This window comes from Papio anubis, chromosome 2, assembly GCF_008728515.1.
Source record: "Papio anubis isolate 15944 chromosome 2, Panubis1.0, whole genome shotgun sequence".
In the NCBI taxonomy this organism is placed as follows: Eukaryota; Metazoa; Chordata; class Mammalia; order Primates; family Cercopithecidae; genus Papio; species Papio anubis.
In genome coordinates this window covers 103843260-103866634 of record NC_044977.1, presented here as the reverse complement: position 1 = coordinate 103866634, position 23375 = coordinate 103843260, and the positions used below count along the sequence as shown (strand labels likewise).

The following is a 23375-nucleotide window of genomic DNA, read 5'->3' as shown; positions in this document are numbered from 1 at the left end:
GGGCCGAAGATATATCTACATTAACAGGAGAATCAGAAAAGGGAATGAAAGTTGCAGTGGAATCCATTTAAATGGCCTTCTAAGGAACTAGACAAGCAATTTTTTATGTAACCATACTCAAAGAATAAAAGATGGTTCAACCATAGAAAGAAATAAAGTGCTGATACATACTATATATGCATAAACCTTGAAGACATTAAACTGAGTGAAAGAAACTAGACACAAAAGGCCATGCATTATATGATTCCGCCCGTATGAAATGTCCACAATAGGTGGATCCGTAGAAACAGAAAGATGAGTTGTTGCCGTGGAGTGGGAGGAAGGACACAATGAGTAGTAACTGCTATGGTTATGGGTTTTGAGGGGGTTTTTAATTTCTGAAAATGTTCTAGAATTAGGTGATGGTGATAGTTGCACAATCTTGTGAATACATTAAAAAACACTAAATTGCACATTTCAAATGGGTGCCTTTTATGCTATGTGAACCTCAATGAATGCACTAGAACTCCACATTATCAACATGCAAAATTCTCAACAACAGGCCAGGCATGGTGGCTCACGCCTGCAATCCCAGAACTTTGAGAGGCCAAGGTGGGTGGATCACCTGAGGTCAGGAGTTCAAGACGAGCCTGACCAACATAGCAAAAACTCATCTCTACTAAAAATACAAAATTAGCTGGGCTTGGTGGCAGGCGCCTGTAAACCCAGCTACTCAGGAGGCTAAGGCAGGAAAATCACTTGAACCCAGAAGGTGGAGGTTGCAGTGAGCCGAGGTCACGCTACTGCACTCCAGCCTGAGCAACAGAGCAACACTCTATCTCAAAAAAAAAAAAAGAAAAGAAATAAAGAAATCTCAACAATATAACATTAGGCAAAAATACCCAGTTGCAGAAAGGTATGTCTACCATGATCCCATTAAGGTTTTTAAACATGTAAAGCAATACTCCATATTGTTCACAGATATTTGTAGGCCAAAGGAGGTAAATTTGTTAGTATCTATAAACCACAAACAAAATATTCTAGCATTGGTACCCTGTTATTTAAACTTGTGTGCCTTAGTTTCTCCTTTATAAAATGGGACTGACGCTTACCTCGCAGTGGTGTTATGAAGATTAAGCACAGGTACTATAGATAAACTGTTTAGCGTTGTGCCTGGCACAGAAAGGGGGCAAAACTAAGACACAAATTAAAAGCACCCAAGTGTGTGTTAACTCCCACTGCCTACCACCCTCCCTTTTTTTTTTTTTTCCTTCCCTTTGGGAGAAAACCTGGTTCAGGGATTAATGACTTGTAACTGGTATATTACTTTATAAAGAATGAGCAGGTACTTCCCAAGGGCTTTAATGAAAGTTCTCAAACAGCTTAAATGTTCGCCCTGAAATGTATTCATGTTATGGCAAACTCCTTGAGATACAATTACTTAAAGGTCAGTTGCCACCCAACCACAGCTTAAATTATCAACTTAAGGAGCAGTGGCCAAAATCATACTATCTCTTGTCCATGCGTGTATTTACTAACAAATTCCAAAATACTACCCTTACTTCAACTGTAAAAACTTAACAAGAGCTAGTCTTCAGCTTCAAAGGCAGCCCAAAGTCTGTGCCTAAGCACCCCAGTAGGCAAGCCCAAGGCCTGGACTTACCTGAGTGGGACCTGTAATTCTGGTACAGCTGGTGGATCTTCTTGGGCTTCCGAACAGCACACTGCTTGTCTACGGTGTTTCTGCTGGCGTAGTGGAACAGAGAGCGCAGATCGCTGAAGCGGAAGGCCACGCCCTTCATGATGCTCTGGGCCGTGTCCCCCGTGAGGAACATAGAGTTGGGGTCGTTGATGCATTTCATCAGCAGCGCCAGCTCGGCCTGGGTAAAGTCTTGAATCTCATCACCATAGAGCTCGTGGATGGACCATGGGAGCACCCTGAGCTTCGACAGTCTCCGGGATATGTTATACAGAACATCCTCTTCATCAAAATAACCTTTCTGGGACCTGATTTGCTGATACAGACAGAAGAGGCTGTAGATCTCACTCCGGTCTTCCTTGAAATTTGGGCACCGTTTCCTCCCTAATTTCTTATATGCTTCTTCAGTGAGTCTCCCACATGGACAGCTGAGGGCCTCAAAAGAACCCTTCAGAAAAGATTTTATTTCTTTCCAAATCAGTGCGGGGTTGTAGGCAGTCCTCCCTTTGGTCATTTTGGGCCATATTTCATTTTTGAACACCTCAAATGTCACGTACACCCGGGGGTCACTGTCACCTGTACGCATTTCTACAGCTTTATCCTCCTCACTGTAGTCCCCATCCACCTCAGCCTCCTCCTCATCCTCTTGCCAACTGGGGATGGTTGACTCCTCCTGTGTGGACCATCCTATGATGGTTCTTTTCAAGCTTCCATCTTCGTTTCTCAGAAAAAAAGGTTTGGGCAGAGAAGCATCAAGCAGGAGAAGCAGCTGCTTGGAAGTGACAAACAGAGGAAAGTTCTCGTCCCTCAGGTCCTGGAGTTTGTGAATGTTGGGGTCCAGTGGTTTGTAATGACTGGTGGCCTTGGTGGACTTGGAAAGCTCAATGAAATTCCTTTGTACCTCCTGGCATAGGACGTGGTTCTTGGTCACAAAGATCTGATGTAAATGCTCCAGCTGGTGGGGATGTTCTGGTGCACATACTTCTGCAGCTTGGCCATCCCCTGCTGGCTCCACACTGGCTCCTCCTGCGTAGGCTTCGTACTCCTGCTCATCTATACTTTCTGTTTCCACTTCAATAGAACCTTCCTCTTCCTCCTCCTCTTCCTCCTCCTCTTCCTCCCCACCTGGACCCTCTTTTCCGGGTTCCACTTCCAACCTTCTCTTCAGCCAGACCTGTTTGGCCAGCAACGGGCTTCCTGCCTGCTCAGCTTTTTCCCAGTAAACGTGGAATTTCTTCCACAATCTGTACAAGCAGCAGGTTGTCTTCCCAGTGCCACTTCGCCCAATAAGGATGATGGGCTCCAGTGGCCTGGGGTTGAGGTCGATCACCGCGTACTCAAGCTCACCCACCCGGAAGGGGTACTCCACTGTGGCTGTCGTGTCATTGAGGATGTTAAAGGCCATGTTGGTGCTGAAGCTGTGGAACTTCATGATGTTATATTCTGTCTCCACTGCACTGGCTGGGGGAAAGTACTCAGGATTGACATGCTCCCTGCCCTTCTCGGCCTCCGTGTCCTCCACATAGCAGCGGGGTATACGCTTTTGAATTTTCATGTTAGCTGACACTTGGCCTTTATTGATACCCTTCAGCTTCTTCCGCAGGACACAGGACAAGCCCCGGTTGTAGGCATTGCAGATGGCCTTGATGGAATCAGCCAGTTTGCAGTGATCTAAGACGATGTCCCAAATCCGGATGATTTCCGTGTAGATTCGCCCTGATTTCTCCATTGCACACGTGTTCTGCTCCGTGGCAATGATCTTCTCAGGGTTCTCACTGCATCGAGGGGAGAAGTCAATGGCGAGCTCCCACAGCATCCGGGCTCCTTTGTCCAGCTTAGCTTCGAAGAGCTGGATGCTTCCTTTCAGGTGCTTCAGTCGCTTCTGCAGGCCCTGGGTCCACTCGCCATTTCCCAGCTGCTGAATGGCAAGGATGATTTTCTTCTTGATGACCTTGGTCATTACCTTACTAGACAGCTTCTTCAGCATTTCTGAAGTGCACTCGATCTCCCACGTCATGTTATCAAAGTCCTGGAGGCAGGCCTCAATCTCCTGCGTGCTCCAGTCATCCTGATCGTCATTGCCCTCCTTCCCTCTGTTATCAGCAGGCACAAGCTGCAAGGCCCCAAGGCCCACCTGAGCATGTCCTTCCCCCGCCTCACTACAGTCAGGGACCCCTGCACCCAGGGTCAGCTGGAGCTCATCTTTCTTTCCTTCCTTGCCAGCTCCTGCCTCCAGAGGCTCAGAGCTCTGAAGACAGTCCTCTGGGAAAGACGGATCCACTTCAATCTGCTGAATCAAAACTGTGATGTCCTGCATAAGGCAGTCTCTCAGAGAGCATGGCCTAAGAGCTCCAGGCTTCTCCCTGGTCACCTGGGTATCTGGGAGAGTCTCCCAGCTGTCAGGGACTGCACTTCCTTCAGGCAGGGTTCTGGCAGTAGCACCACATGGCACTGACTTGAATGAACCCTGGGACTTGAGCTGAGATGTGTGACCAGGGGCAGTGGACCTTGGGAGCTTCCCCAGGTGGGCAGCAGAGTCCTGCCGGCTCCTCCGCCTGTTCTCCATCAGAGCTTTGTTCCAGGCCAAGAGCAAAGAATCGTTCTTCTTAATCCGGTGCCGTGCATCTTTGCCCTCTTTGTTCTTCAGGTTGAAGTTGATGTCAAACTTCACCAGCAGGTCTAACAGCTTCTTCATGCGCTTTAGCATGCCCTTCTGGAAGAGGATGTGCATTAGCGTGTTCCCATTGCTGTCCTGGACATTGGGGTTGAGGTAGTCGAATTCGGTGGGGTTGGACCAAAACAGATCCAACAGATGGTTGAGGAAGCTAAAACCAATGTCAGCTGAAAGGCACAAAATAAAAACCCTGTGAGCACTGAGCCACTCTTCTCAGGGGACAGCAGACCCTGGGGTTTGAGAGTGATGCCAGTCAGGGGCATCTCAGAATGCTGGACTCCCCCAAAAATCTGAACTCCATTAAAGAACTCAGTGGTTCTCAACCAACGGTGATTTGCTCCCCAAGGGACATTGGCAATGTATAGATAGAGACATTTTTTATTATCACAACTGGGGGAGTGTCACTGGCAGCTAGTAGGTGGAGGCCAGGGATGCTGCTAAACATCCTACAATGCACACGAGAGTGCCATACAACAAAGAATTATCCAGCCCAAATGTCCTGAGATAACCATATAAGATTCTAGCAAGATCCTTCATATGCAGACTCCTGAAAATGATATAAATAAATGGAAAGTACTTTTCAACTACCAACAGTCAACTATGGAACTTAAGAATCCTCCATTAACCCACCCTGACCATTCACCATGGTGGTCAGTTCTTCCCAGCATGCTACAAGTGAGGGGCCAGGTGACATGGGCAGGCCTGGTCAAGAAATGGGCCTTTTTCAGATCACTGGTTTACACAAAAGGAAAGACCAGAAAACGGCATCAGTTCTAATATCCAGCTTCCTCCTCAAGGAAAAGGTTGCTTAAAAAACAAGGGCTTACCTTTGATCTCTAGAAAGATGTGGAGTGCCGCATGCAAAGGAGTATCACCTTCCGTGAGAGAAATAGCACGGGGGTCTGCGCCCTTGGTCAAGAGAAGGAAAGCCAACTCGAAGTCCTCGTATTTCAGACACATGACAAGTGGCCTCTCCTGGCTCTCCTGAAGACCATCAGGCAAGGCTGGGAGAGGGCAGAAGGGAAGGGCAATGTAAGCAGGCACAGCCTGGCTTGCCTGACGAGAGATGGACCGCTTCAGTTATTCAGTTGCAAGGGAAGAAAGCTCATGTTTACCTAACTTCCAAGATCCTCCTACCAGCACCCATTTTGGGAGGCAAAGGCTTCTGCCAGTAGCCACAAGGTGAAAGCCCAGCTCCTTCAAGCATGCTGTCCAGGTGCCTTGCCCCCGCCTCTTCTCCAGCTCCCCACCACAGGAGCATAGTTCCCATCATTCCCACTGTCCTGGCATGAGGACAGGGCATGAGAACTGAAACCCTGCCTAACATCAGTGTGAGGGCACTTTCTACATCACTTGCTTCTCTCTCTCTCTCTCTCTCTCTCTCTCTCTCTCTCTCTATATATATATATATATATATATATATATATATAAATATAAAATACTTTAAGTTCTGGGATACATATGCAGAACATGCAGGTTTGTTACATAGGTATACATGTGCCATGGTGGTTTGCTGCACCCATCAACCTGTCACCTATATTAGGTATTTCTCCTAATGCTACCCCTCCCCTAGCCCCCCACCCCCAACAAGCCCTTGTGTGTGATGTGCCCCTCCCTGTGTCCATGTGTTTTCATTGTTCAACTCCCACTTTTGAGTGAGAACATGCCACAACCCTTGCTTCTACTGAGCTCCTATTCTCAACTGCCATCTTCCCTCACATCTCTCCACCCCAAATCACCTTCTTTTTAGCTCAGTCCACACAACTCCTCTGCATCGAAGTTCCCCAGCCTCCAGCCTCCACCAGAAGGCAGACCCCCCCACGGTAGATCGGCAGTCTCCTCCACACACTTCCAGCAGCTGCACACTCACCTCTGTGGGCTTGGTTCCTAGCACCTGATCCTGAGGTGTGCTCTATAAGTGCTTGCTGAATCAAGGAATAAAACAGGAATTCATGACAGCTGTGGATTCCAGGCAAAGAAAGTAACACTCCACTTAAGGAAGGAGTTTAAAAAAATAAATTGTAGAAGCCGCCTCATCTACCTACTGAAAGCTGCGGACGGAGCCAACACCTAAAGGCTTTGCAAGGTGTGTGGCACTTTGAGGGCTAAGGATCAATGTGCTATTGATAACACACAATGTCTTGTGTGTCACTGTTATATCTTACATATTATGTGTTGTTGATAACACATAATGTCTGTTCTCATGAAAGACATTTCCTCATACAGCACGAAGCAAGCAGAGAACTACATAGCCAAAGCACTCTTCTAAAAGCCTGCACACATTAACTCATTTAATATCCAAAACAACCCTAAGAAAGGAAGCCTATTTATTCCCATTTTACCAATCAGGAGATGAAGGCATAAATGGCATGCCCAAGGCCACACAGTTAGTAGTGGCATTAGTGGAGGTGTGAGGGACAGAGGTAGGAGGAGGTTGGTGTTTCTAAATCAGCTTGGAAATAAAAGCCAATTCAGCAAGATGTCTGCAAACTCCAGACACACACCCAGCCATGCGTGATAGTTCTCATTAAAGCAGCAGATGCTTCCACCCACCAATTACTTGACTGTTTCTTTAAAAACAAGCATCTTGAATCCCAATCCGTTGATCAGAAAAGAATGTCACAGGAGTAGACAAGGATCCACACAGTATATCCACTGCGAGTCAAAGTCTAGCCAGAGGTCAGGAGGAAATGACTGCTGTAGGCTAAACCAGAGCCAAGGACCCTTCACACACCTGATGTTTCCCATACAAAAGAGAAAGGTAGTAACTGGAATTCACAAAAAATGCAGAGTTCCTCAAGGGCAACTCACTTACAGGGCAGTAACCTTCATCACTGTTTCAAAACAAGAATATACAGGGTAGACAATAAGGGTGAACTTCATGGTGCCTCCAAAACCAAGGGAAAGGCAGGCAGTGGCCTGGACTCCATCATGTGGAGAATGTGGACAAGTCTCCAACGCTTAGCATCCAGTCACTCTCACCTCCACTGTCTATCAGGCGGCCCAGAAGCTGTTTCTTCCGCTGGTCCCAGGTGCTGAGGTGGGGGATGATGGTACAGATGTCGAGGTCTGAGAAGTTGCAGTCTTTAATGAGGCAATCTCCAAGCGGTGGCTCTCCACTTACTTTGCGGGTCAGCAGCAGAAGCACCTCAGGCCATTTCTGTTTTTCCAATAAGAATTTGAAGACGATGGTGGCACAGTCTTGATTAATATCACAGACCAGGTCAGGAGGAATTTCTTTCAAAAATAAGAGTAAGACACATTCCAAAAACGTTCATATGATTTCTCTTCTTTCCCCAATCACAACCCAACATCCATATATAATTAACATGGATTATATAAACAAGTAATTAATTATTTGGGTCATGTTGCTTAGCCACTCGTGAACATCAGTGTAATGACCTTCAGACTTCATGGGAAGATTAGAAATACCCTATGAAGGGTAGAGACCCTGACCCAAGAGACAGAAGAATGATGACTGTGTCTTTACACAGAATACTTGAATTCAAAGTATTCTGCTGAGATCAGAAGGGCAAAAGCCTGACTTAAATTTTGCATGATATTAAGAGTGTCTTTTCCTAATAAATACTGAAATACAGAGTGATACTACAGAACAATTAAAAAGTCAAGAGCCATAAGGTAACCATGAGAAGATGGTTTATCTCTTAATTCTTGATTTTTTATCATGATAAACAAATGTTTCCATCTGATCTTTGATGTCTAAAGACAGGATAAAAGTTATTCCACTTCATACTGCTGGTGAATCTTAAGAGTAGAAAACTTGTTGTTGTTGTTGTTGTTGTTGTTGTTGTTGTTTGAGATGGAGTCTCACTCTGTCACTCAGGCTGGAGTACAGTGGTGCGATCTCGGCTCACTGCAAGCTCTGTCTCCTGGGTTCAAGCCATTCTCCTGCCTCAGCCTCCCAAGTAGCTGGGACTACAGGCGCCCGCCACAATGCCCAGCCACTTTTTTGTATTTTTAGTAGAGATGGGGTTTCACCGTGTTAGCCAGGATGGTCTCGATCTCCTGACCTTGTGATCCACCTGCCTTGGCCTCCCAAAGTGCTGAGATTACAGGTGTGAGCCAATGAGCCCGGCCAAGAGTAGAAAATATTTTACTCAGATCTTCAGCAAGTAGATGGCCAGATTTAGCAAATAAAAACATAGGATGCCAATTACATTTGAATTTTAGATGAACAACAAATAAATTTTTGTATAAGTATATATATATGCAATATTTGGGGACACATTTATACTAAAAAATTATTCATTGCTTATCCGAAATTTAAATTTAACAGGGGATTCTGTATTTTGTCTAGCAACCCTACCACTAAGAAAGCAGGGAGATATAGCAGAAGGGGAGAAAAATCAAGGATTACCTAAATAAGAGCAACTTGATTTGCATTTGCTAGTTTTTGCTTCCCATCTTTTTCCAAGTTTTCTTAAAATGAATATTCATTTTAATATTTAAAATGTTCATTTTAAAATAAGAAGAAATTAAATATAGGCTAGTCTATCATCTTATTTTAACAGGAATCAAAATAAAAGTGTAAAAGGCAAACTATTTAAATAGGCATTTGCAATTTTTGTCCCCCAGAATCTATTCGCTCATCATCTGGTAACAGCCCTCTCCCACCTTCTGGCACTCTTCGTTGACGTATGGATGGGATAGGGTAGCATGTGATTTGGACCTAAGCCAATCAAGAATCTCCATCCTTCTGATCACATTTAGCTACAGAGGTATACATCATGATCCGAAGCGAAGCCTAGGACATTTGTTCGAACCACTGAGAGAGAGAGACAGATGGGTCCACAAGTCCAGAAATGTGGGACAAGTCAGATATTAGAGACCTCAATCACATTTCCACAGAGAGTCTGAGATGGAAGCCAACTAGTGGAGAGCTGAGTTGAAAGATGGGAGACAATGGGTCGTAGTGACATTGGTGAGCTCCCTGAAGCCAGCTGTACTTGAAGCCAGCCTGGCATTTTTATTATGAGAGTCAAAAAAGTAACTTTTTTGCCAATTTTTAGCCCATTGGAGTCTGTCATTTTCAATAGGAAGAGCTATAAATAGCCTACCCTATGGCCAGTTAAGGATACAAAGAGGAAAAAAAGGAAAAATGAAGACAGAAAAACGTCAAAAAGGTTGGGTGGATTAAAGACCCACTCAACTCTGGAAGACAGCTGAGGGAGAGACCTTCAAGAAAGGTACAGAGAGTAAGGAATAAGAGGAAAGGGGAAAGTAACCAAGCCAAAGTGAGAGAAAGAAGAACCCACACCAACACTTACAATACCCTACAGAGAAACAAAGGAGGCATAGGAACATAGTCCATAAGACACAAAGAACATTGGAGAAGCAGCATTCCCATCACATGGGCTCTTAAGAGATTTTTACCAAATACCATTAAATAAGGTTTTATTTTCACAACCCTAAATATAAATGAGGACAGTCTTCATGGGCCATGGATCAAATGACATTAAGTCCAAAAACCAAAGGCTCCCTAGATGTGGTTTGTACAGAATGTCTACATCTAATTGATCCCATACAATGTGGCCCCATCCTAGAGTGTGTTTAACAGGTATGCTGGTTATCTTTGACTCACTGATACCTAGGAAAGAAAGGCTGACAACCTAACCTCATCTCATCCCATCCTAACAGCTAATGAGTACTAGCATTTTATGTGCAGGACATTAGACTAAGTGTTCTATATCCATTATCTCATGAGGTTAGTCCCCCAACCAAAGCAAGGGGATGAAGAAACTGAAGCTTAAAGAGGTTAATTAATTGGCCTAAGGTCACAGATCTGGTATGTGGTGGAAACAAGACTTGAATGCTAAACTCCAAGCCTTAAATACTATCATCTGCTGCATACCCTGAGTATTTGAGGTTTCTCAGGCCATGCCTTCCTGCTCTCTTTGTAAAATGGAGACATCTCAGCCTTATGAAGTGTTCATTTTAAAAATACTAAATTTTACCTACTTAGAATTTCTAGAATCTTCCCAAATTATTTAAATTTTTGTCATCTAAAGTTCTTTTCAGGAAGTTTCCTGATTTCCCCATAATGAAAAAGAACACTCAATTCTACAATAACTTTATACTCCAACATTAGCCAATATGTATAGAAGAGAGAAATATCTATAGTATTTTTTAAATGACTGTATATGCAAATATTATTTCTAGAAGGACACATAAAAAACTAGTAACACGTTGTTTCTGGGGATGGGATTTAGGGGTTGAAGTTCAGGGGTATGTAATAGATTTTACACCTATTAAAAAGAACGCTCTGTACTGTGTGAATGTTTTACACGTAGATACATCATCTTTATTTTTTTAAATTAATTTCTGAACAGATATTAGAAAAGAATTTTAATGAACACAAATCATCACTTTTAACATAATTGAATGTTGTGGGAAAAATTACCTTGCAGAGTAGAAAGGAGGCGCAAGAACTTCTGAACTACTTCCTGCTTCAGAAAGTTTTTATGCAATAACCGGTTTCCTGAGTTCATATACTTCACCAGCTGCTCCAAGACCTTCCTGAAAATGTCATTTTCACTAGTGGGTCCATCACCATTGCTGAATCCTACAAAACAGCACCAGGTAATGCTTCTGAATACAGAAATTACAGCTGTTACAGATTGCAAAAATAACCACAATTCTCCAACCTTCCATATATTCACATGCTGTGCAATGTGACTTCGCCACTCCTCCTATCAAGAAGTGGAGCCTCTTTCCCCTCCACCCTCCCCTGATTCTGGACTAGCTTCATGACTTGCTATGACAAATAGTATGCAGTAGATGTGATTTTTGTGCCAGTTCTGAGTCTGGGCCTTCCAGAAGCCTTGTATACTTCTGCTGACTCTCTTGAGGCTCTGCCTTCATCATGTAAACAAGTCAAGCTAGCCTGCTGAGAGACAAGAGACAACATAGAATAGGAAGGAATCGGCCTAGTTGTCTAAACTGAGGCCCTATAGATGTGAAAGAAACCAGCCAACATCAGCAAAGACTGCAGACACTTGAATAAGTTCAATTAAGGCCGTAAGAACAGCCCAGACTAAATTGCTGACCTGTAGGATCAGGAGCTAAATAAATACGTGTTGGTTTTTTGGGTTTTTTTGGTTTTTTTTTTTGTTTTTTTGGTTTTTTTGAGATGGAATCTCACTCTATTGCCCAGGCTAGAGTGCAGTGGCATGATCTCGGCTCACTGCAACCTCTGCCACCGGGGTTCAAGCAATTCTCCTGCCTCAGCCTCCTGAGTAGCTGGGATCACACAGGTATCTGCCACCGCGCCCAGCTAACTTTTGTGTTTTTAGTAGACGGGGTTTCACCATCTTGGCCGGGCTGGTCCTGAACTCCTGACCTCATAATCCACTCGCCTCAGCCTCCCAAAATGCTGGGATTACAGGCGTGAGCCATCACACCCAGCATGCTTGTTGTTTTAAGCCATGAAATTTAGGGTATTTTGTTATGCAGCAATAGATAACTGATACAACAATTCAGGGAGTGATAGCAGAAAGATGGCTTAGCACACGGCAACATCCAACTACATGTCAGCCACCCAAACTTTTATATCTTATTTGCAAGCGGAAAAGGCCAAGTAAGGAGCCATCTATCTGGCCGAGGAAGGGAAGATAGTATCTTTTTCATTCAACTTATTTGATAAAGTAGTCATGATGAGAAAACACCCACTGGCTGGGTGCGATGGCTCACACCTGTAATCCCAGCACTTTGGGAGGCTGAAATGGGTGGATTTCTTGAGCTCAGGACTTCAAGACCAGCCTGAGCAACATGGTAAAACCCTGTCTCTACAAAACATATATAGGTACACACACATATACATATATATACACATATTCATATATACAAATAAAATACAAAAATTTGCCAGGTATAATGGCACATGCCTGTGGTCCCAGCTACTCGGGAGGCTGAGGCAGGAGGATTGCTTGAGCCCAGGAGGTTGAGGCTAAAATGAGTAATGATTATACTACTGCACTCCAGACTGGGCAAAAGAGCAAGACCCTGTCTCAAAAGAGAGAGAGAGAGAAAAAGAGAGAGAAAGAAAGAAAGAGAAAGAAAGAAAGAGAGAAAAGAAAAGAAAAAAGAAGGAAAGAAAATAGTCACTGATGAAGTGTTGGAAAAAAAGACAAATTTTTTTATTAGGTATCAAAAACTATTCTTAATTAAAATGGAATCTTACTGAACAGATAAGGGAGCAGGACTGGACATTTATTTTCACATCAAGTGAAAAGAGCCTGGCCCAGAGTGGCACTATCATGGTTGTGAAGAGATGAATGAATGTCCAATGTCATGTTCTACCAGAGTGGGAATACTTTAAAAGAGACAGGCTATTTGAAAATAGGAAAAAAAAATTAAAAGCATCCTTCAGTCACGTTCCCCAGCAGTAGACACTAGATTTGCTCGTGATTTTTTAAGGAGGAAGTTTATTAAGAAGGAAGACCAGTAGGGGAGTAGGAGAAGCACAATAAGGGTGAGAGAGGAAGCCAAACACACGTATGCACTCAGGCAAAGTCCCACAGAGGGTGGCCTCAGCCTGATCCCACAAGAAGGCTCTGGAGTGTGAGTCACACTTCAGAGACGTCCCTCTGCAAGGCAAAGGAAATGGGCTTTCATATTCTCACATCTATCAGTTGCTAGCTACAGGCTGCCTCTGGACAATATAAATTCCCAGACATTTCTGGTTTAAAAAGAAGCATGAGCAAAACAGCTGCTATAAGCCCAAAGGCAGTCTCTTGAAAACAAGCCTCGGGTGCTGACTTTTCAAACTGCACACACACCAATGTCAGGGGGCACCCAGAAATGGTAAAAGGGATCCAAGGGAAGCCAGACAGAGCTCTCCAACATCTGCCACACCTTCTGACACACATCTGAATTACATTTCAAAAACTCAAGTCAGAACACCAGAAACATACACACATCCACTTCTGGGGCAAGTACTCATTGCCCACTCTAATCAAGAGACGTTCAGGTGCCAGGCAGAAAGAGGATCCACTATAGCATCATCCTCCAGAGAAGAGAAAATGATAATCATTTGGCAAAGAAAGACCCACATCACCTTGGCTGGAAGCTCACTGAGATAGAAATCGTGTGTAGTAAAGCAGTATCTGGCTAGCAGCCCTGGACTTTGCCCTCCCATCTTCATCATAAAATACCTATGAAGACACAAAAAACGATGAAAACTCACAGTACAGAAAAAAAAATAGGACCTTTAGTAAAAGATAAACTTCCTTCACTATCAAGCTGATGGAAACTTGCTGCTTGTCTGCCTGATAAAATCTTTGCAAAAACATCATTCTTCCCCCAGGAAGATAAGTTTAGTAAAAAACTCACATGAAAATGAACAGAAACATACTAAGCTCAACAAAAGAGACAATTAGATGCAGCTGCATAATAAATACATGATTACATGGTTCAGACTTGTTAAGAAGGCAGTTATAGATGAGCAAAAGATTCAAACATCAGGAAAGAAATCAGAGAATGATACAGATGGAAAGTTGCTAAATACTGACAAATGGTATCCCTTGGTAGGAGGTCTGTGGGTGACTTGTTTATTTCACTGATCTTTTCTGATTTTGTTTCTAAATTTCCATTAAGCTTAAAAAGAGTCAAAAGAAACATCAGGAAACAAAGTTGCTTATGCATTATAATCAAGAGTTTTTTAAAAGATGACTACATAAGTACTGAAAAACAAAAGACTGAATACAAATGTGCTAACATGTAATTACAATAAATTTGCTTTTACATAAAACTATACTTTTACAAATTTTCAACAATGATCACATTTAGCAAATACAGCAGGTCCTCAAATAACATTCTCTTCAATAGCTTTATTATAATATGGATGAGAAAACAAATTGGGTCCTCACCAGGGACACTGTGTGGAGTTTGCATGTTCTTCCCATCTTTGCATGGATTTCCTCTAAGTACTCAGGTTTCCTCCCACACCCCAAAGATGTGCATGATAGGTAAACTGGCACGTCTCAATTGTCCCAGTCTGAGTGAGTGTGGATGTGAGTGAGTGAGCCCTGCAATTGAATGGAATCCTGTGGAGGACTGGCTCCCACTTGGCTCCCTGAGCTGCCAGAATAAACTGGCCACCTTCAACACTGAACTGGAATAACTGGGTAAATAAATATCTTACTTGTTTTTACTAACGTTTCTTAAATGTATGTATAGCTCACATTTATTTCCATGTTTAATATTAGATCTTTATTTAGAAGTTTGGTGATGTTTTTGTGACCAAAACTATGCCCTAAGAACTTAACTCTTGTTTGTTATCAATTAACCTATGGTAAAACTGGTTTCGTTATACATCATTTTGCTTAAAGTCAGTTTCCAAGAACCTGTTAATAATGTTAAGTGATGACTTACTGTGTATATATGCAGATTTGAAATTACAAATTAAAAAGCTCTTCTGAAGTTGCAACCATAGTCAGAAGTAATAGAAAATAGAAATAAATTATTTCAAAGGAGGTTTCATTTTTGTCCAAAATCTTTTTATAAGGTTTAAAAAGCAAAACTGTTAGGTTTTATTACACATATTTTTATCCATTTAAATTTACATTCTCATCACATTTTATAAAATAAAATATAAATATGTAACTAAAAATGTGTGGAGTAAGACTAAATGACCATATCACAAATACATTAATTTTTTTCTGGCAGGTACAATTACAGAGAATTAATAGTTTCTTTTCTACATTTCATAAATTTTCTAAATATATAAAAAGATTGGTTTTATAAAAAGGAAGAAGTATGACAGACACCCTTTAAGTCTGCATTAACTGAAAACAGGCACTGTTCTGGTGCTGAGCACAGCAGAAAGCAGCTGGCTCCCCCCTGGAGGACCAGAGAGACGAGGTTTCGGAAGCCTGATGTAAGCTGACTCGAAAAGGCTAAGAACTAGTAAGTCAGAGAGAAGATCACAAACAACTGTGAGGAAAACAAAGGCTCCAATCTTGTGGTTCTTGGTCCTAAGGAAAGAGCTGAGCAGCAACGGCAGGTAGAGAAAATGGACATGCTGCCATCTGGTGGTGGCTGTGAAAACTGGATAAAGACAGTTCTGTAATCTTGACTATTTAGGACTAAAGGCTTGCTCCTCAAAGTGGTCCCTGGCATGCCCTGGCAGCTAGTGAGAAATACAGAATCTCAGGTTCTGCCCTGAATCTGCTGAATAAAAATGTGCATTCGTGTACATGTTAAGATGGAGAAACACTGGTTTAGAGAACAGCAGAAATATTTAGCAAGACCCTTTATTTCTCACCTAGATGCCAAAGCAGCCCCATCCGAAGAGATGAGGACCACTGTTATCAGCAAAATGGGTACAGCAAACTTGAGGAAGAGTCAAGGGAGAAAGTATCTTTCATCATGGTCTGTAAAGTGGAATGTTCATTCATCTGAGTGTAAAACAACTCACATCCTAATGTTATTTTGTACTCAGGACCATAGATGCGAAAAACAAATGTTAGGCACAGGTACAGCTCCCTAGCAGCAGCTCTTTCTAAAGATAATGCTTCCATCTGTCCCTTTAATGGATTAGGATGGGGAAGGATTAAGGTCCATAAAAACAAAGTGGATCCTCCTTCATTCCCATGGCCCTGCACCTCCTCCTTTGATTCTCCCATAGTCTCCTCAGCTACTGTTCTGGATAGAAACACCTTCTGGGAGCTAAAGTCTAAAGCTACATTATCCCATACATGGCCACTAACTTACATAAAATTACAGTTAATTAAATAAAATTAAATGTCTGGTTCTTCAGATGCATGAGCCACACACATTTCAACTGCTCAACAGTCACATGTGATGAGTGGCTATCATATCAGACAGAATAGGTGTAGGACATGTCCATCATCTAAGAAAATTATACTTCATGGACATGGTCTAGAAAGATCCCCCAGCCCCCGCTTAGTGGGGCTTTAAACTTTGTGCCATCAGTAAAATCTTAGAAACAAAATGTATGCATGTAACTCTGTACAACTCTCTGGATGTATAAAGGAACAGTGATATTCAGTATATAATTTCATTTGAAGATCATCACCTATGGAGTTCACATAGGCTTTAGGCTTCTCCATGAGTTCTACTGCTGGGCCAGGAGCCATGGCTCACGCCTGTAATCGCAGCACTATAGGAGGCTGAAGTGAGTGGATCACCTGAGGTCAGGAGTTGGAGACCAGCCTGACCAACACAGTGAAATCCCATCTCTGCAAAAAATACAAAATTAGCCAGGTATGGTGGTGCATGCCTGTAATCCCAGCTACATGGGAGGCTGAGGCAGGAGAATCACTTGGACCCAGGAGACGGAGGTTGCAGTGAGCAGAGATTCTGCCATTGCACTCCAGCCTGGGCAACAAGAACAAAATTCTGTCTCAAAAAAAAAAGAGTTCCACTGCCTAGAATACTTTGGGAAATATACGACTCCACCTTGCCAGCCCTTCCTGATTAACTTATCCTCTTTATAGATTTTATTTTACTACCTTTCACTCACGTTTCTCTATAGTCTTTCAATATTCCTCTAGCACAGCAAGAAAATCTTTGTGACCAATGGTCTGGAAAACTTTACAGAAATCAAACATCCAACAAGTTTACCATTGAGTATGGAAGGCTTTAGGCTTGACTGCATCCACTACAATCACAGGCTACCTGGTGAGCCAAATGGCAAGCCTGGAACAATGCACAGTCCTCTCATGCATGCTTTTCTGCCAAGCAAGTACAGGTGAATTCTAATGAGTGAAAAGGGGACACGCTGAGATTCTACTAAGTCTTTTCTCTTGGTTCCAAACCCGGGTCACATTTAACTGGTGAAGGAGAGAGAAGAGAAGCAAGAGCAAGAACCTTGCCTCAGAAGACAAAGCATTTTTAGGATAAACAGATATTCAAGGATTGTATTAAACAAGGAAACTAAAAAAAAAAAAACCTAAAACCTTAAAAACTAAACCAACACGAATGACTTAGGTCAAAGACTTTAACACTAAATAGAACATACACAGTATTGTAAGAACTGAGATTAAAATTAAAAGAAGATAAAATTTGCAGGCCAGCACAGTGACTCACATCTGTAATCCCAGCACTTTGGGAGCCCGAGGCGGGCAATCACCTGAGATCAAGAGATCAAGACCAGCCTGGCCAACATGCTGAAACCCCGTCTCTACTAATAATACAAAAATTAGCCAGGTGTGATGGTATACACCTGTAATTCCAGCTACTCAGGAGGCTGAGGCAGGAGAAATGCTTGAACCCAGAAGGCAGAGGTTGCAGTGAGCCGAGATCGCACCACTGCACTCCAGCCTGGGCAACAAGAGCGAAACTCCGTCTCTTAAAAAACATATATATACACATAAATATATACATATATATGTTGCAAACAAGTCAGCCATTTTCTACCACTAAGTAGTAGTTCTTCTTTTGCTGTTTTTTTAAAATCTGAAAATTTACTGACCTGTTTGGCTACTTGCAGTTTCTCAAATCATGGAAACCATTCTGAAACTGAGATGATATGCATAAGCTCTCAAAAAGCATTCCACAATAATCTATTCATTATACTACCTCGCAGAAGAAATTAGTATTCCTAAAAACAGGAGGTCATTTAAAAACTAAACACAGTATATCAAAGCTTTGAAAGAACACCCATGAAGAGGGGGAAAAAAAAGAGGGCTCTACCCCTCTCTCCTGTTCTCACAGTCTCATAGAAATGACACCTTTAAAATAAATAATTAAAAATTAAAACATAAACGGGGAAATGGAGTTGAGGGAGAAGTGTTTTAAAAAGCAGCTTTAATCTCCCTCACATAAAACTTTTCTCACTCCGGCAACTGCAATCATCTACAGCCTGACAGACTATCTCCGACCCCAACATATGCCCTCTTCAGGTTGCCTGCAATTTGCTGCCCACTTGCACATTCAAGGGAGGGAGTGTTTCTAGGGAAGCACATTTAAATAACTGCAGGAAATGCATGCTAACCAACTATTAAGTATTAATCAATCTAGTCCTTCAATCATAAATACAAACCATCCAAAGATCAGAAGATAATTAGGGAAAAGGAATAGCACAAAAGAGAAGCAAGAAAATGAGTCAGGTCAGGTACGGTGGCTCACGCCTTTAAGTAATCCCAGCACTTTGGGAGGCCGAGGCAGGTGGATTACTTGAGGTCAGGAGTTCGAGATCAGTCTGGTCAACATGGCAAAACCCAGTCTCTACTAAAAATACAAAAAGTAGCCGGGTGTGGTGGTGCACACCTGTAATCCCAGTGACTCAGGAGGCTGAGGCAGGAGAATCGCTTGAACCTGGGAGATGGGAGGTTGCAGTGAGCTGAGATCGGATCACTGCACCCCAGTCTGGGCAACAGAGCAAGACTCCATCTCAAAAAAAAAGAAAATGAGTCAACTAACCCCAAAAGTAACATTAATAATTCAGGGAAGAAAGGAGAAAGTTTTTTTAAAAAGTTATTTGCTTTATTAAATGCAATTCAAGAAGATGTGGCAAATATAAAACATGAATAAGCTTCTATAGATAAGAAACAATCAGAACACAAAGAGTTCTCAAAATTAAAACTATAATTTTCCAAATTAAAAAATGCAGTGATGGACAAGATGAATTATAAAAGTAGAAGCTTTAGACAAATTTAAAGATCTGGGAAGAGAAAAGGAGATAGAGAGTGGTAGGGAAAGGTACAGAGACATATATTATAAATTCAAGAAGCTCATCCATTTGATAGCAGTGGCAAAGAGAAAAAGAGACTTGGATGGGAACAAAATAATAGAAGATAATTCCTCTGGGCTAAGAAAACAGAACGCAAGGGGCCAACAGATGCCAAGCCGGAAGAATGAGGAAGGACTCACATCTAGATATATATAGGGAAATTTCAGGACTCCAAGGACAGAGAAAATTCTAGAGGGGGAAAAAATGAGACTGACATCAGACTTCTATCAGTAGTAGTGGGGGCTAGAAGATAATGAAATAATTTATACAAAGTTATGAGGAACATGGTTTTACAGTATATTTCATAAAACTAAGACAGCATAGATACTGATGAACAAAACAGAAAAGGCTGCCATTAAACTATGACATATCACTGATTATAAAACACATTCCCATTTCAAAGAAGTTAAAATTTGGCAGGCGGGAAGGCAGGGAGTGTAACTTACTATTGATGAAATAACATTATGCCTATATTCAGACAAATTATCCATCAATATGAGGATAAAAGAAAGACATTTTCAAAAATTCTGTAAGTCTACTATCTATGCCTCCTCCATGAAAAACTTACTTGACCAAGTACTCCAACACATCAAGGAGGAAATCTATGTGGATAACAGTACCATAGGAGTCATGTATGAGTGTTAGAACTACAAGAAGTATAAAAATATATACATGTTTCATTAAACTGAGATGCTTAAAGAGTATCACATTTAAAGAGCAAAGTTTTCAGGACATTTGGTGATTCCTTTCTATGGGTCTGCCCATGCTACTAGTTGTAGAAAAAGTAACATTTACATAATCTTACTACCATGCAAATGTCATTCACTAATTTGCAATTTTTAGAAGCAATCTGTAGATGAAGCATGAAAATCTCAAGAGTTAAGAAATAGAATATAAATAATACAAATAGCATTACTAGACAAAACCCAACAAATGGGACTGACACAGCCAAGCACTTCATCTTTTATGTGGTCTTGTCAGCAGATGCTGTCCAAAATTGATAAACCAAGAAATAGAGACATATGCGTATTTTAAATTGTTGGCCATAATTGTTTCTAAGGAATAGACTTCATTTTTGTTATCTCATATTCTAATTTTTTTCCTTTTTTTGCTGTGTACATGCATGGGAAAAAAAAAATCACCCACACTGTCCAAAGGTGGACTTGGAAAAGTTCCCAGAATGTCATAGCATCTCTCTAAATAAGAGCTGTCTCATTCTACCTTTAAAAAAAAAAAAAAGCAAACAAGTTTTCCAAAGATTGGTAGGTCTCACTTCCATATATATACCAAAAAGAGATAAACGTATTTGTATCTAATGTCACAGAACCAGTTTTATCCCCCGCAAAAGTTAATACACTGGAAGCTGTACCTGATAGGTCCTTAGAACACGTAGCTAGCTTTTCCAAGTGACTGTTGATTTTCTCGATGGCTTTGAAGTTCTTATTCCTCTTCAGGACATCCACAACAGACCGAGACTGTCGATCCAGCAAAGTGGGATCTGCCCCAAAGCGCAGGAGCATCTGCACATCCTCTGTTTGTCCTAGGGCAGGCCAAAATGAGAAGGGGGGTTTGTCGTGGTTCCTACCATAAGATGTCCCCATGAGTGCTCTTCTTCTCAATCTCCTCCCAAGCAGCCCAGGGCAAAAGGACTAGGGTCCTCTGTTTGTGGAGCCTCAATTGCTAGCCTCAGGTAGTCCACTCAACTCCCTGAAGCAAGGAGTTCTGTGGAGAGTGGGAAGGACAATAGCTTTCAAGAGGTTCAGAAGTGCGCTTCTCTCTACCTTTCTCCCCTCTCCTTGGTAACAAGCAAGGAGAGGGGGAATCTTGTTACTAGGCAACAGTTACAGCTGTAAGGATAACATCAAGCTGTGACTTCAGATTTCTTTATTCCCTAGAGAGGAAACAAAATATTCTTCCAGGAGAAAAGTCTGCCTGGAGACAGGACATGAAAGCAGTGATTGCTTTGGCATCAGGGGCTGTATTGTTGTCACTGTTACCACCCTCCTAGCCCCAACTCCCTGGATGCCAACTCCATTTGCTGCTCTGATGTATCTATTTGCCAAGCATCAAGGTATGTCTGTGGTCACAGATGCAACTGTTTGCAGAATGAAACAGGTATATCCCTGGGGGTACACAGGCTTAAATGGGCACAGAAAGTTAAATGAATCAATGCCTAATCTCCAACTTCCATATGTAAGCTTTCCTAAAATTCACCTCCTAAGAAGGCAACTGCCCTTCTCCCACTTTACAAAAAAAAAAAATTAAGTCATATTTCCTGCCCATCGAGAATCTCACTGTGGTAGGCAGAATTCTAAGCCCCCAAGATTTCTGACCTGCTGTGCATCCACACCTTTTCCCAGTTACTCAATCAAATACTAGCCTAGGTCCTGCTGTGATGAAACTTTGCAAATGAAACAAAGGTCCCAAATCAGTTTACCTTAATATAGGGAGATTATCCAGAAAGGCCTGATCTAATCACATGAGTCCTAAAGGTTAAAGTTCTAGAGGTCAGAGATTCAGAGTATGAGAGGGATTTGATGCACAAGAAATTCTCCTCTGCTGGTTTTGAAGATACAGGAGACAGGACAAGGAATGTGTGTGGCCTGCAGAAGCCAAGAGCAGCCTCTGGCTGATAACCAGAGCAGCCTGTAGCTAGTAACCAGCAGAGAAACTGGGATCTCAATCGACAACGGCAAAGAACTGGATTCTTCCACAACCATGTGAGCTTAAAAGACAGCCCAGAACTCCAGATGAGAACACAGCCAAAGCCAACACCTTCAGCCTTGCAAGACACTGAGCAGAAAACTCAGTCACATCATGTCACTTTACTGACCTAGAGAACTGTGGGCTAATAAATGGGTGTTGTTTCAAGCCCCTAAGTGTATGGTGACACAGCATAACTATAATATACTGCCCCAAAGGAGGTTAAAAACTCCTCACCTCCAAGGTATCAACCCAAAGGACAATTAAAACTGATACCTGCAAAACCTCTTTTAAAAGGCACTACATAATCTATCCTTACCTACTTCCCCCCAGAATTTTATTTTTATGTTTAACAATTATAGAAATTTTACTATATTTATGTTGTTTTGATAAGCTTCATATTGATAATTAGTAATAATTCAATCCAGAAAAAAAGTAATGCTTACAGCCTTACAATCACAGAAACGTTGGAAGGACGTCATTTCCATTCTATTAAATACAAGTAAAGAAGTGAATTAACAGCTTTATTTTAAAATATCCATGTGTACAAAATTATACAAAATTCCACATGTCAACTTAAACACCTACAGAGAGGTACACAGATTTTCAAAATTCTTTAAGGGGATAAGGAAGCAAAATTTGAAAACCGCCAACAAATTAGACTTATTTTTTTGTCTCGTCAGTATCCATTCTCCCTTTTTCTGAGAACCACCCAGTTTTCCTTTGAGAAAGCACCTCCTCTCTCTCAGCCTTACCTGATTTGATGGTGTGAACACCAGAAAGACAGACACACACCCCTGTGACAACCACATTCTCTACCACTTCACCAACGCCCAGGTCCAGGGGCTAACACTTAACCAGGATCTGGCCACTCAGATCATTCTGTTCTTCTGGCTCTGTCCCATACCCTCTTCCAGGGGCTAAATCCTGGCCAGGGCCTTACCAATCAGATCATTCCATTCTTCTGGCTCTAGTGATTCATTGGTTCATAGAGGACATGTGACCAAAGTCAGGTCACTAAGACACACTAGGAGGACTTGTACTGAACTATTGGGAGGAGGCATCCTCTTTGACTGAGATTGACAAATTGGCAGAAAGTAAGCCTGAAGGTTCTGGTGGCCTTAACTGAAAGGCAGCCTGTCTAAAAACGAAACTAACAGAAAGAAGAAATAACCACAAACCGCTATTGATGAAAACAAACAAACGCAACAACTCTCCCAACAACACTTTCAAAATGAACATATCAAACTTGATTTTCATTAGAACGTAATTATTTCTTCACACAAAGGACTAAGAGGCAAGACAGACTCTTGAAGACAGCTTTGGAGCAAGCAACTGAATCAAACTCTGGAGTCTTCAGTCATATGAGACAATAAATTCTCTTTCTTGCCTAAACCAGTTTGAATGTAGCTTCTAACCAAGACACATGCAATGATCCAACCTCACTTCTTCAATTTTAGGAGCTAACCATATCTAGACTTGGGTTCTGCTGCTGCCCAGCTCTGGTGAGTTCCTGAGCCCCTGCCGTCCTGGGCCTCTCAAATCTGTATGCACCAGAGCCAAAGAGACCATTGTAACAACAAGCACCCACCAAACTACAAACA

General features: G+C 42.1%; 1 protein-coding gene across 6 annotated transcripts in view; it reads right to left on the bottom strand.

The window, feature by feature from the left end:
• The window catches only part of TRANK1 (tetratricopeptide repeat and ankyrin repeat containing 1), a 122389-nt gene that overhangs the window by 30003 nt on the left and 69011 nt on the right, over positions 1-23375 (bottom strand). For 3 of the 6 annotated variants that reach the window (XM_031663494.1, XM_031663497.1, XM_031663498.1), the window contains 5 exons: positions 20438-20608; positions 10774-10935; positions 7335-7589; positions 5180-5356; positions 1643-4519 (listed from right to left, as the gene is read on the bottom strand). In XM_031663494.1, coding sequence (XP_031519354.1) covers positions 1643-4519; positions 5180-5356; positions 7335-7589; positions 10774-10935; positions 20438-20608 — 3642 coding nt within the window. Of the gene's footprint in view, positions 1-1642; positions 4520-5179; positions 5357-7334; positions 7590-10773; positions 10936-20437; positions 20609-22217; positions 22261-23375 lie in introns of all 6 variants that reach the window. The other 3 variants (XM_031663499.1, XM_031663496.1, XM_031663495.1) reach the window with 3 other exon arrangements.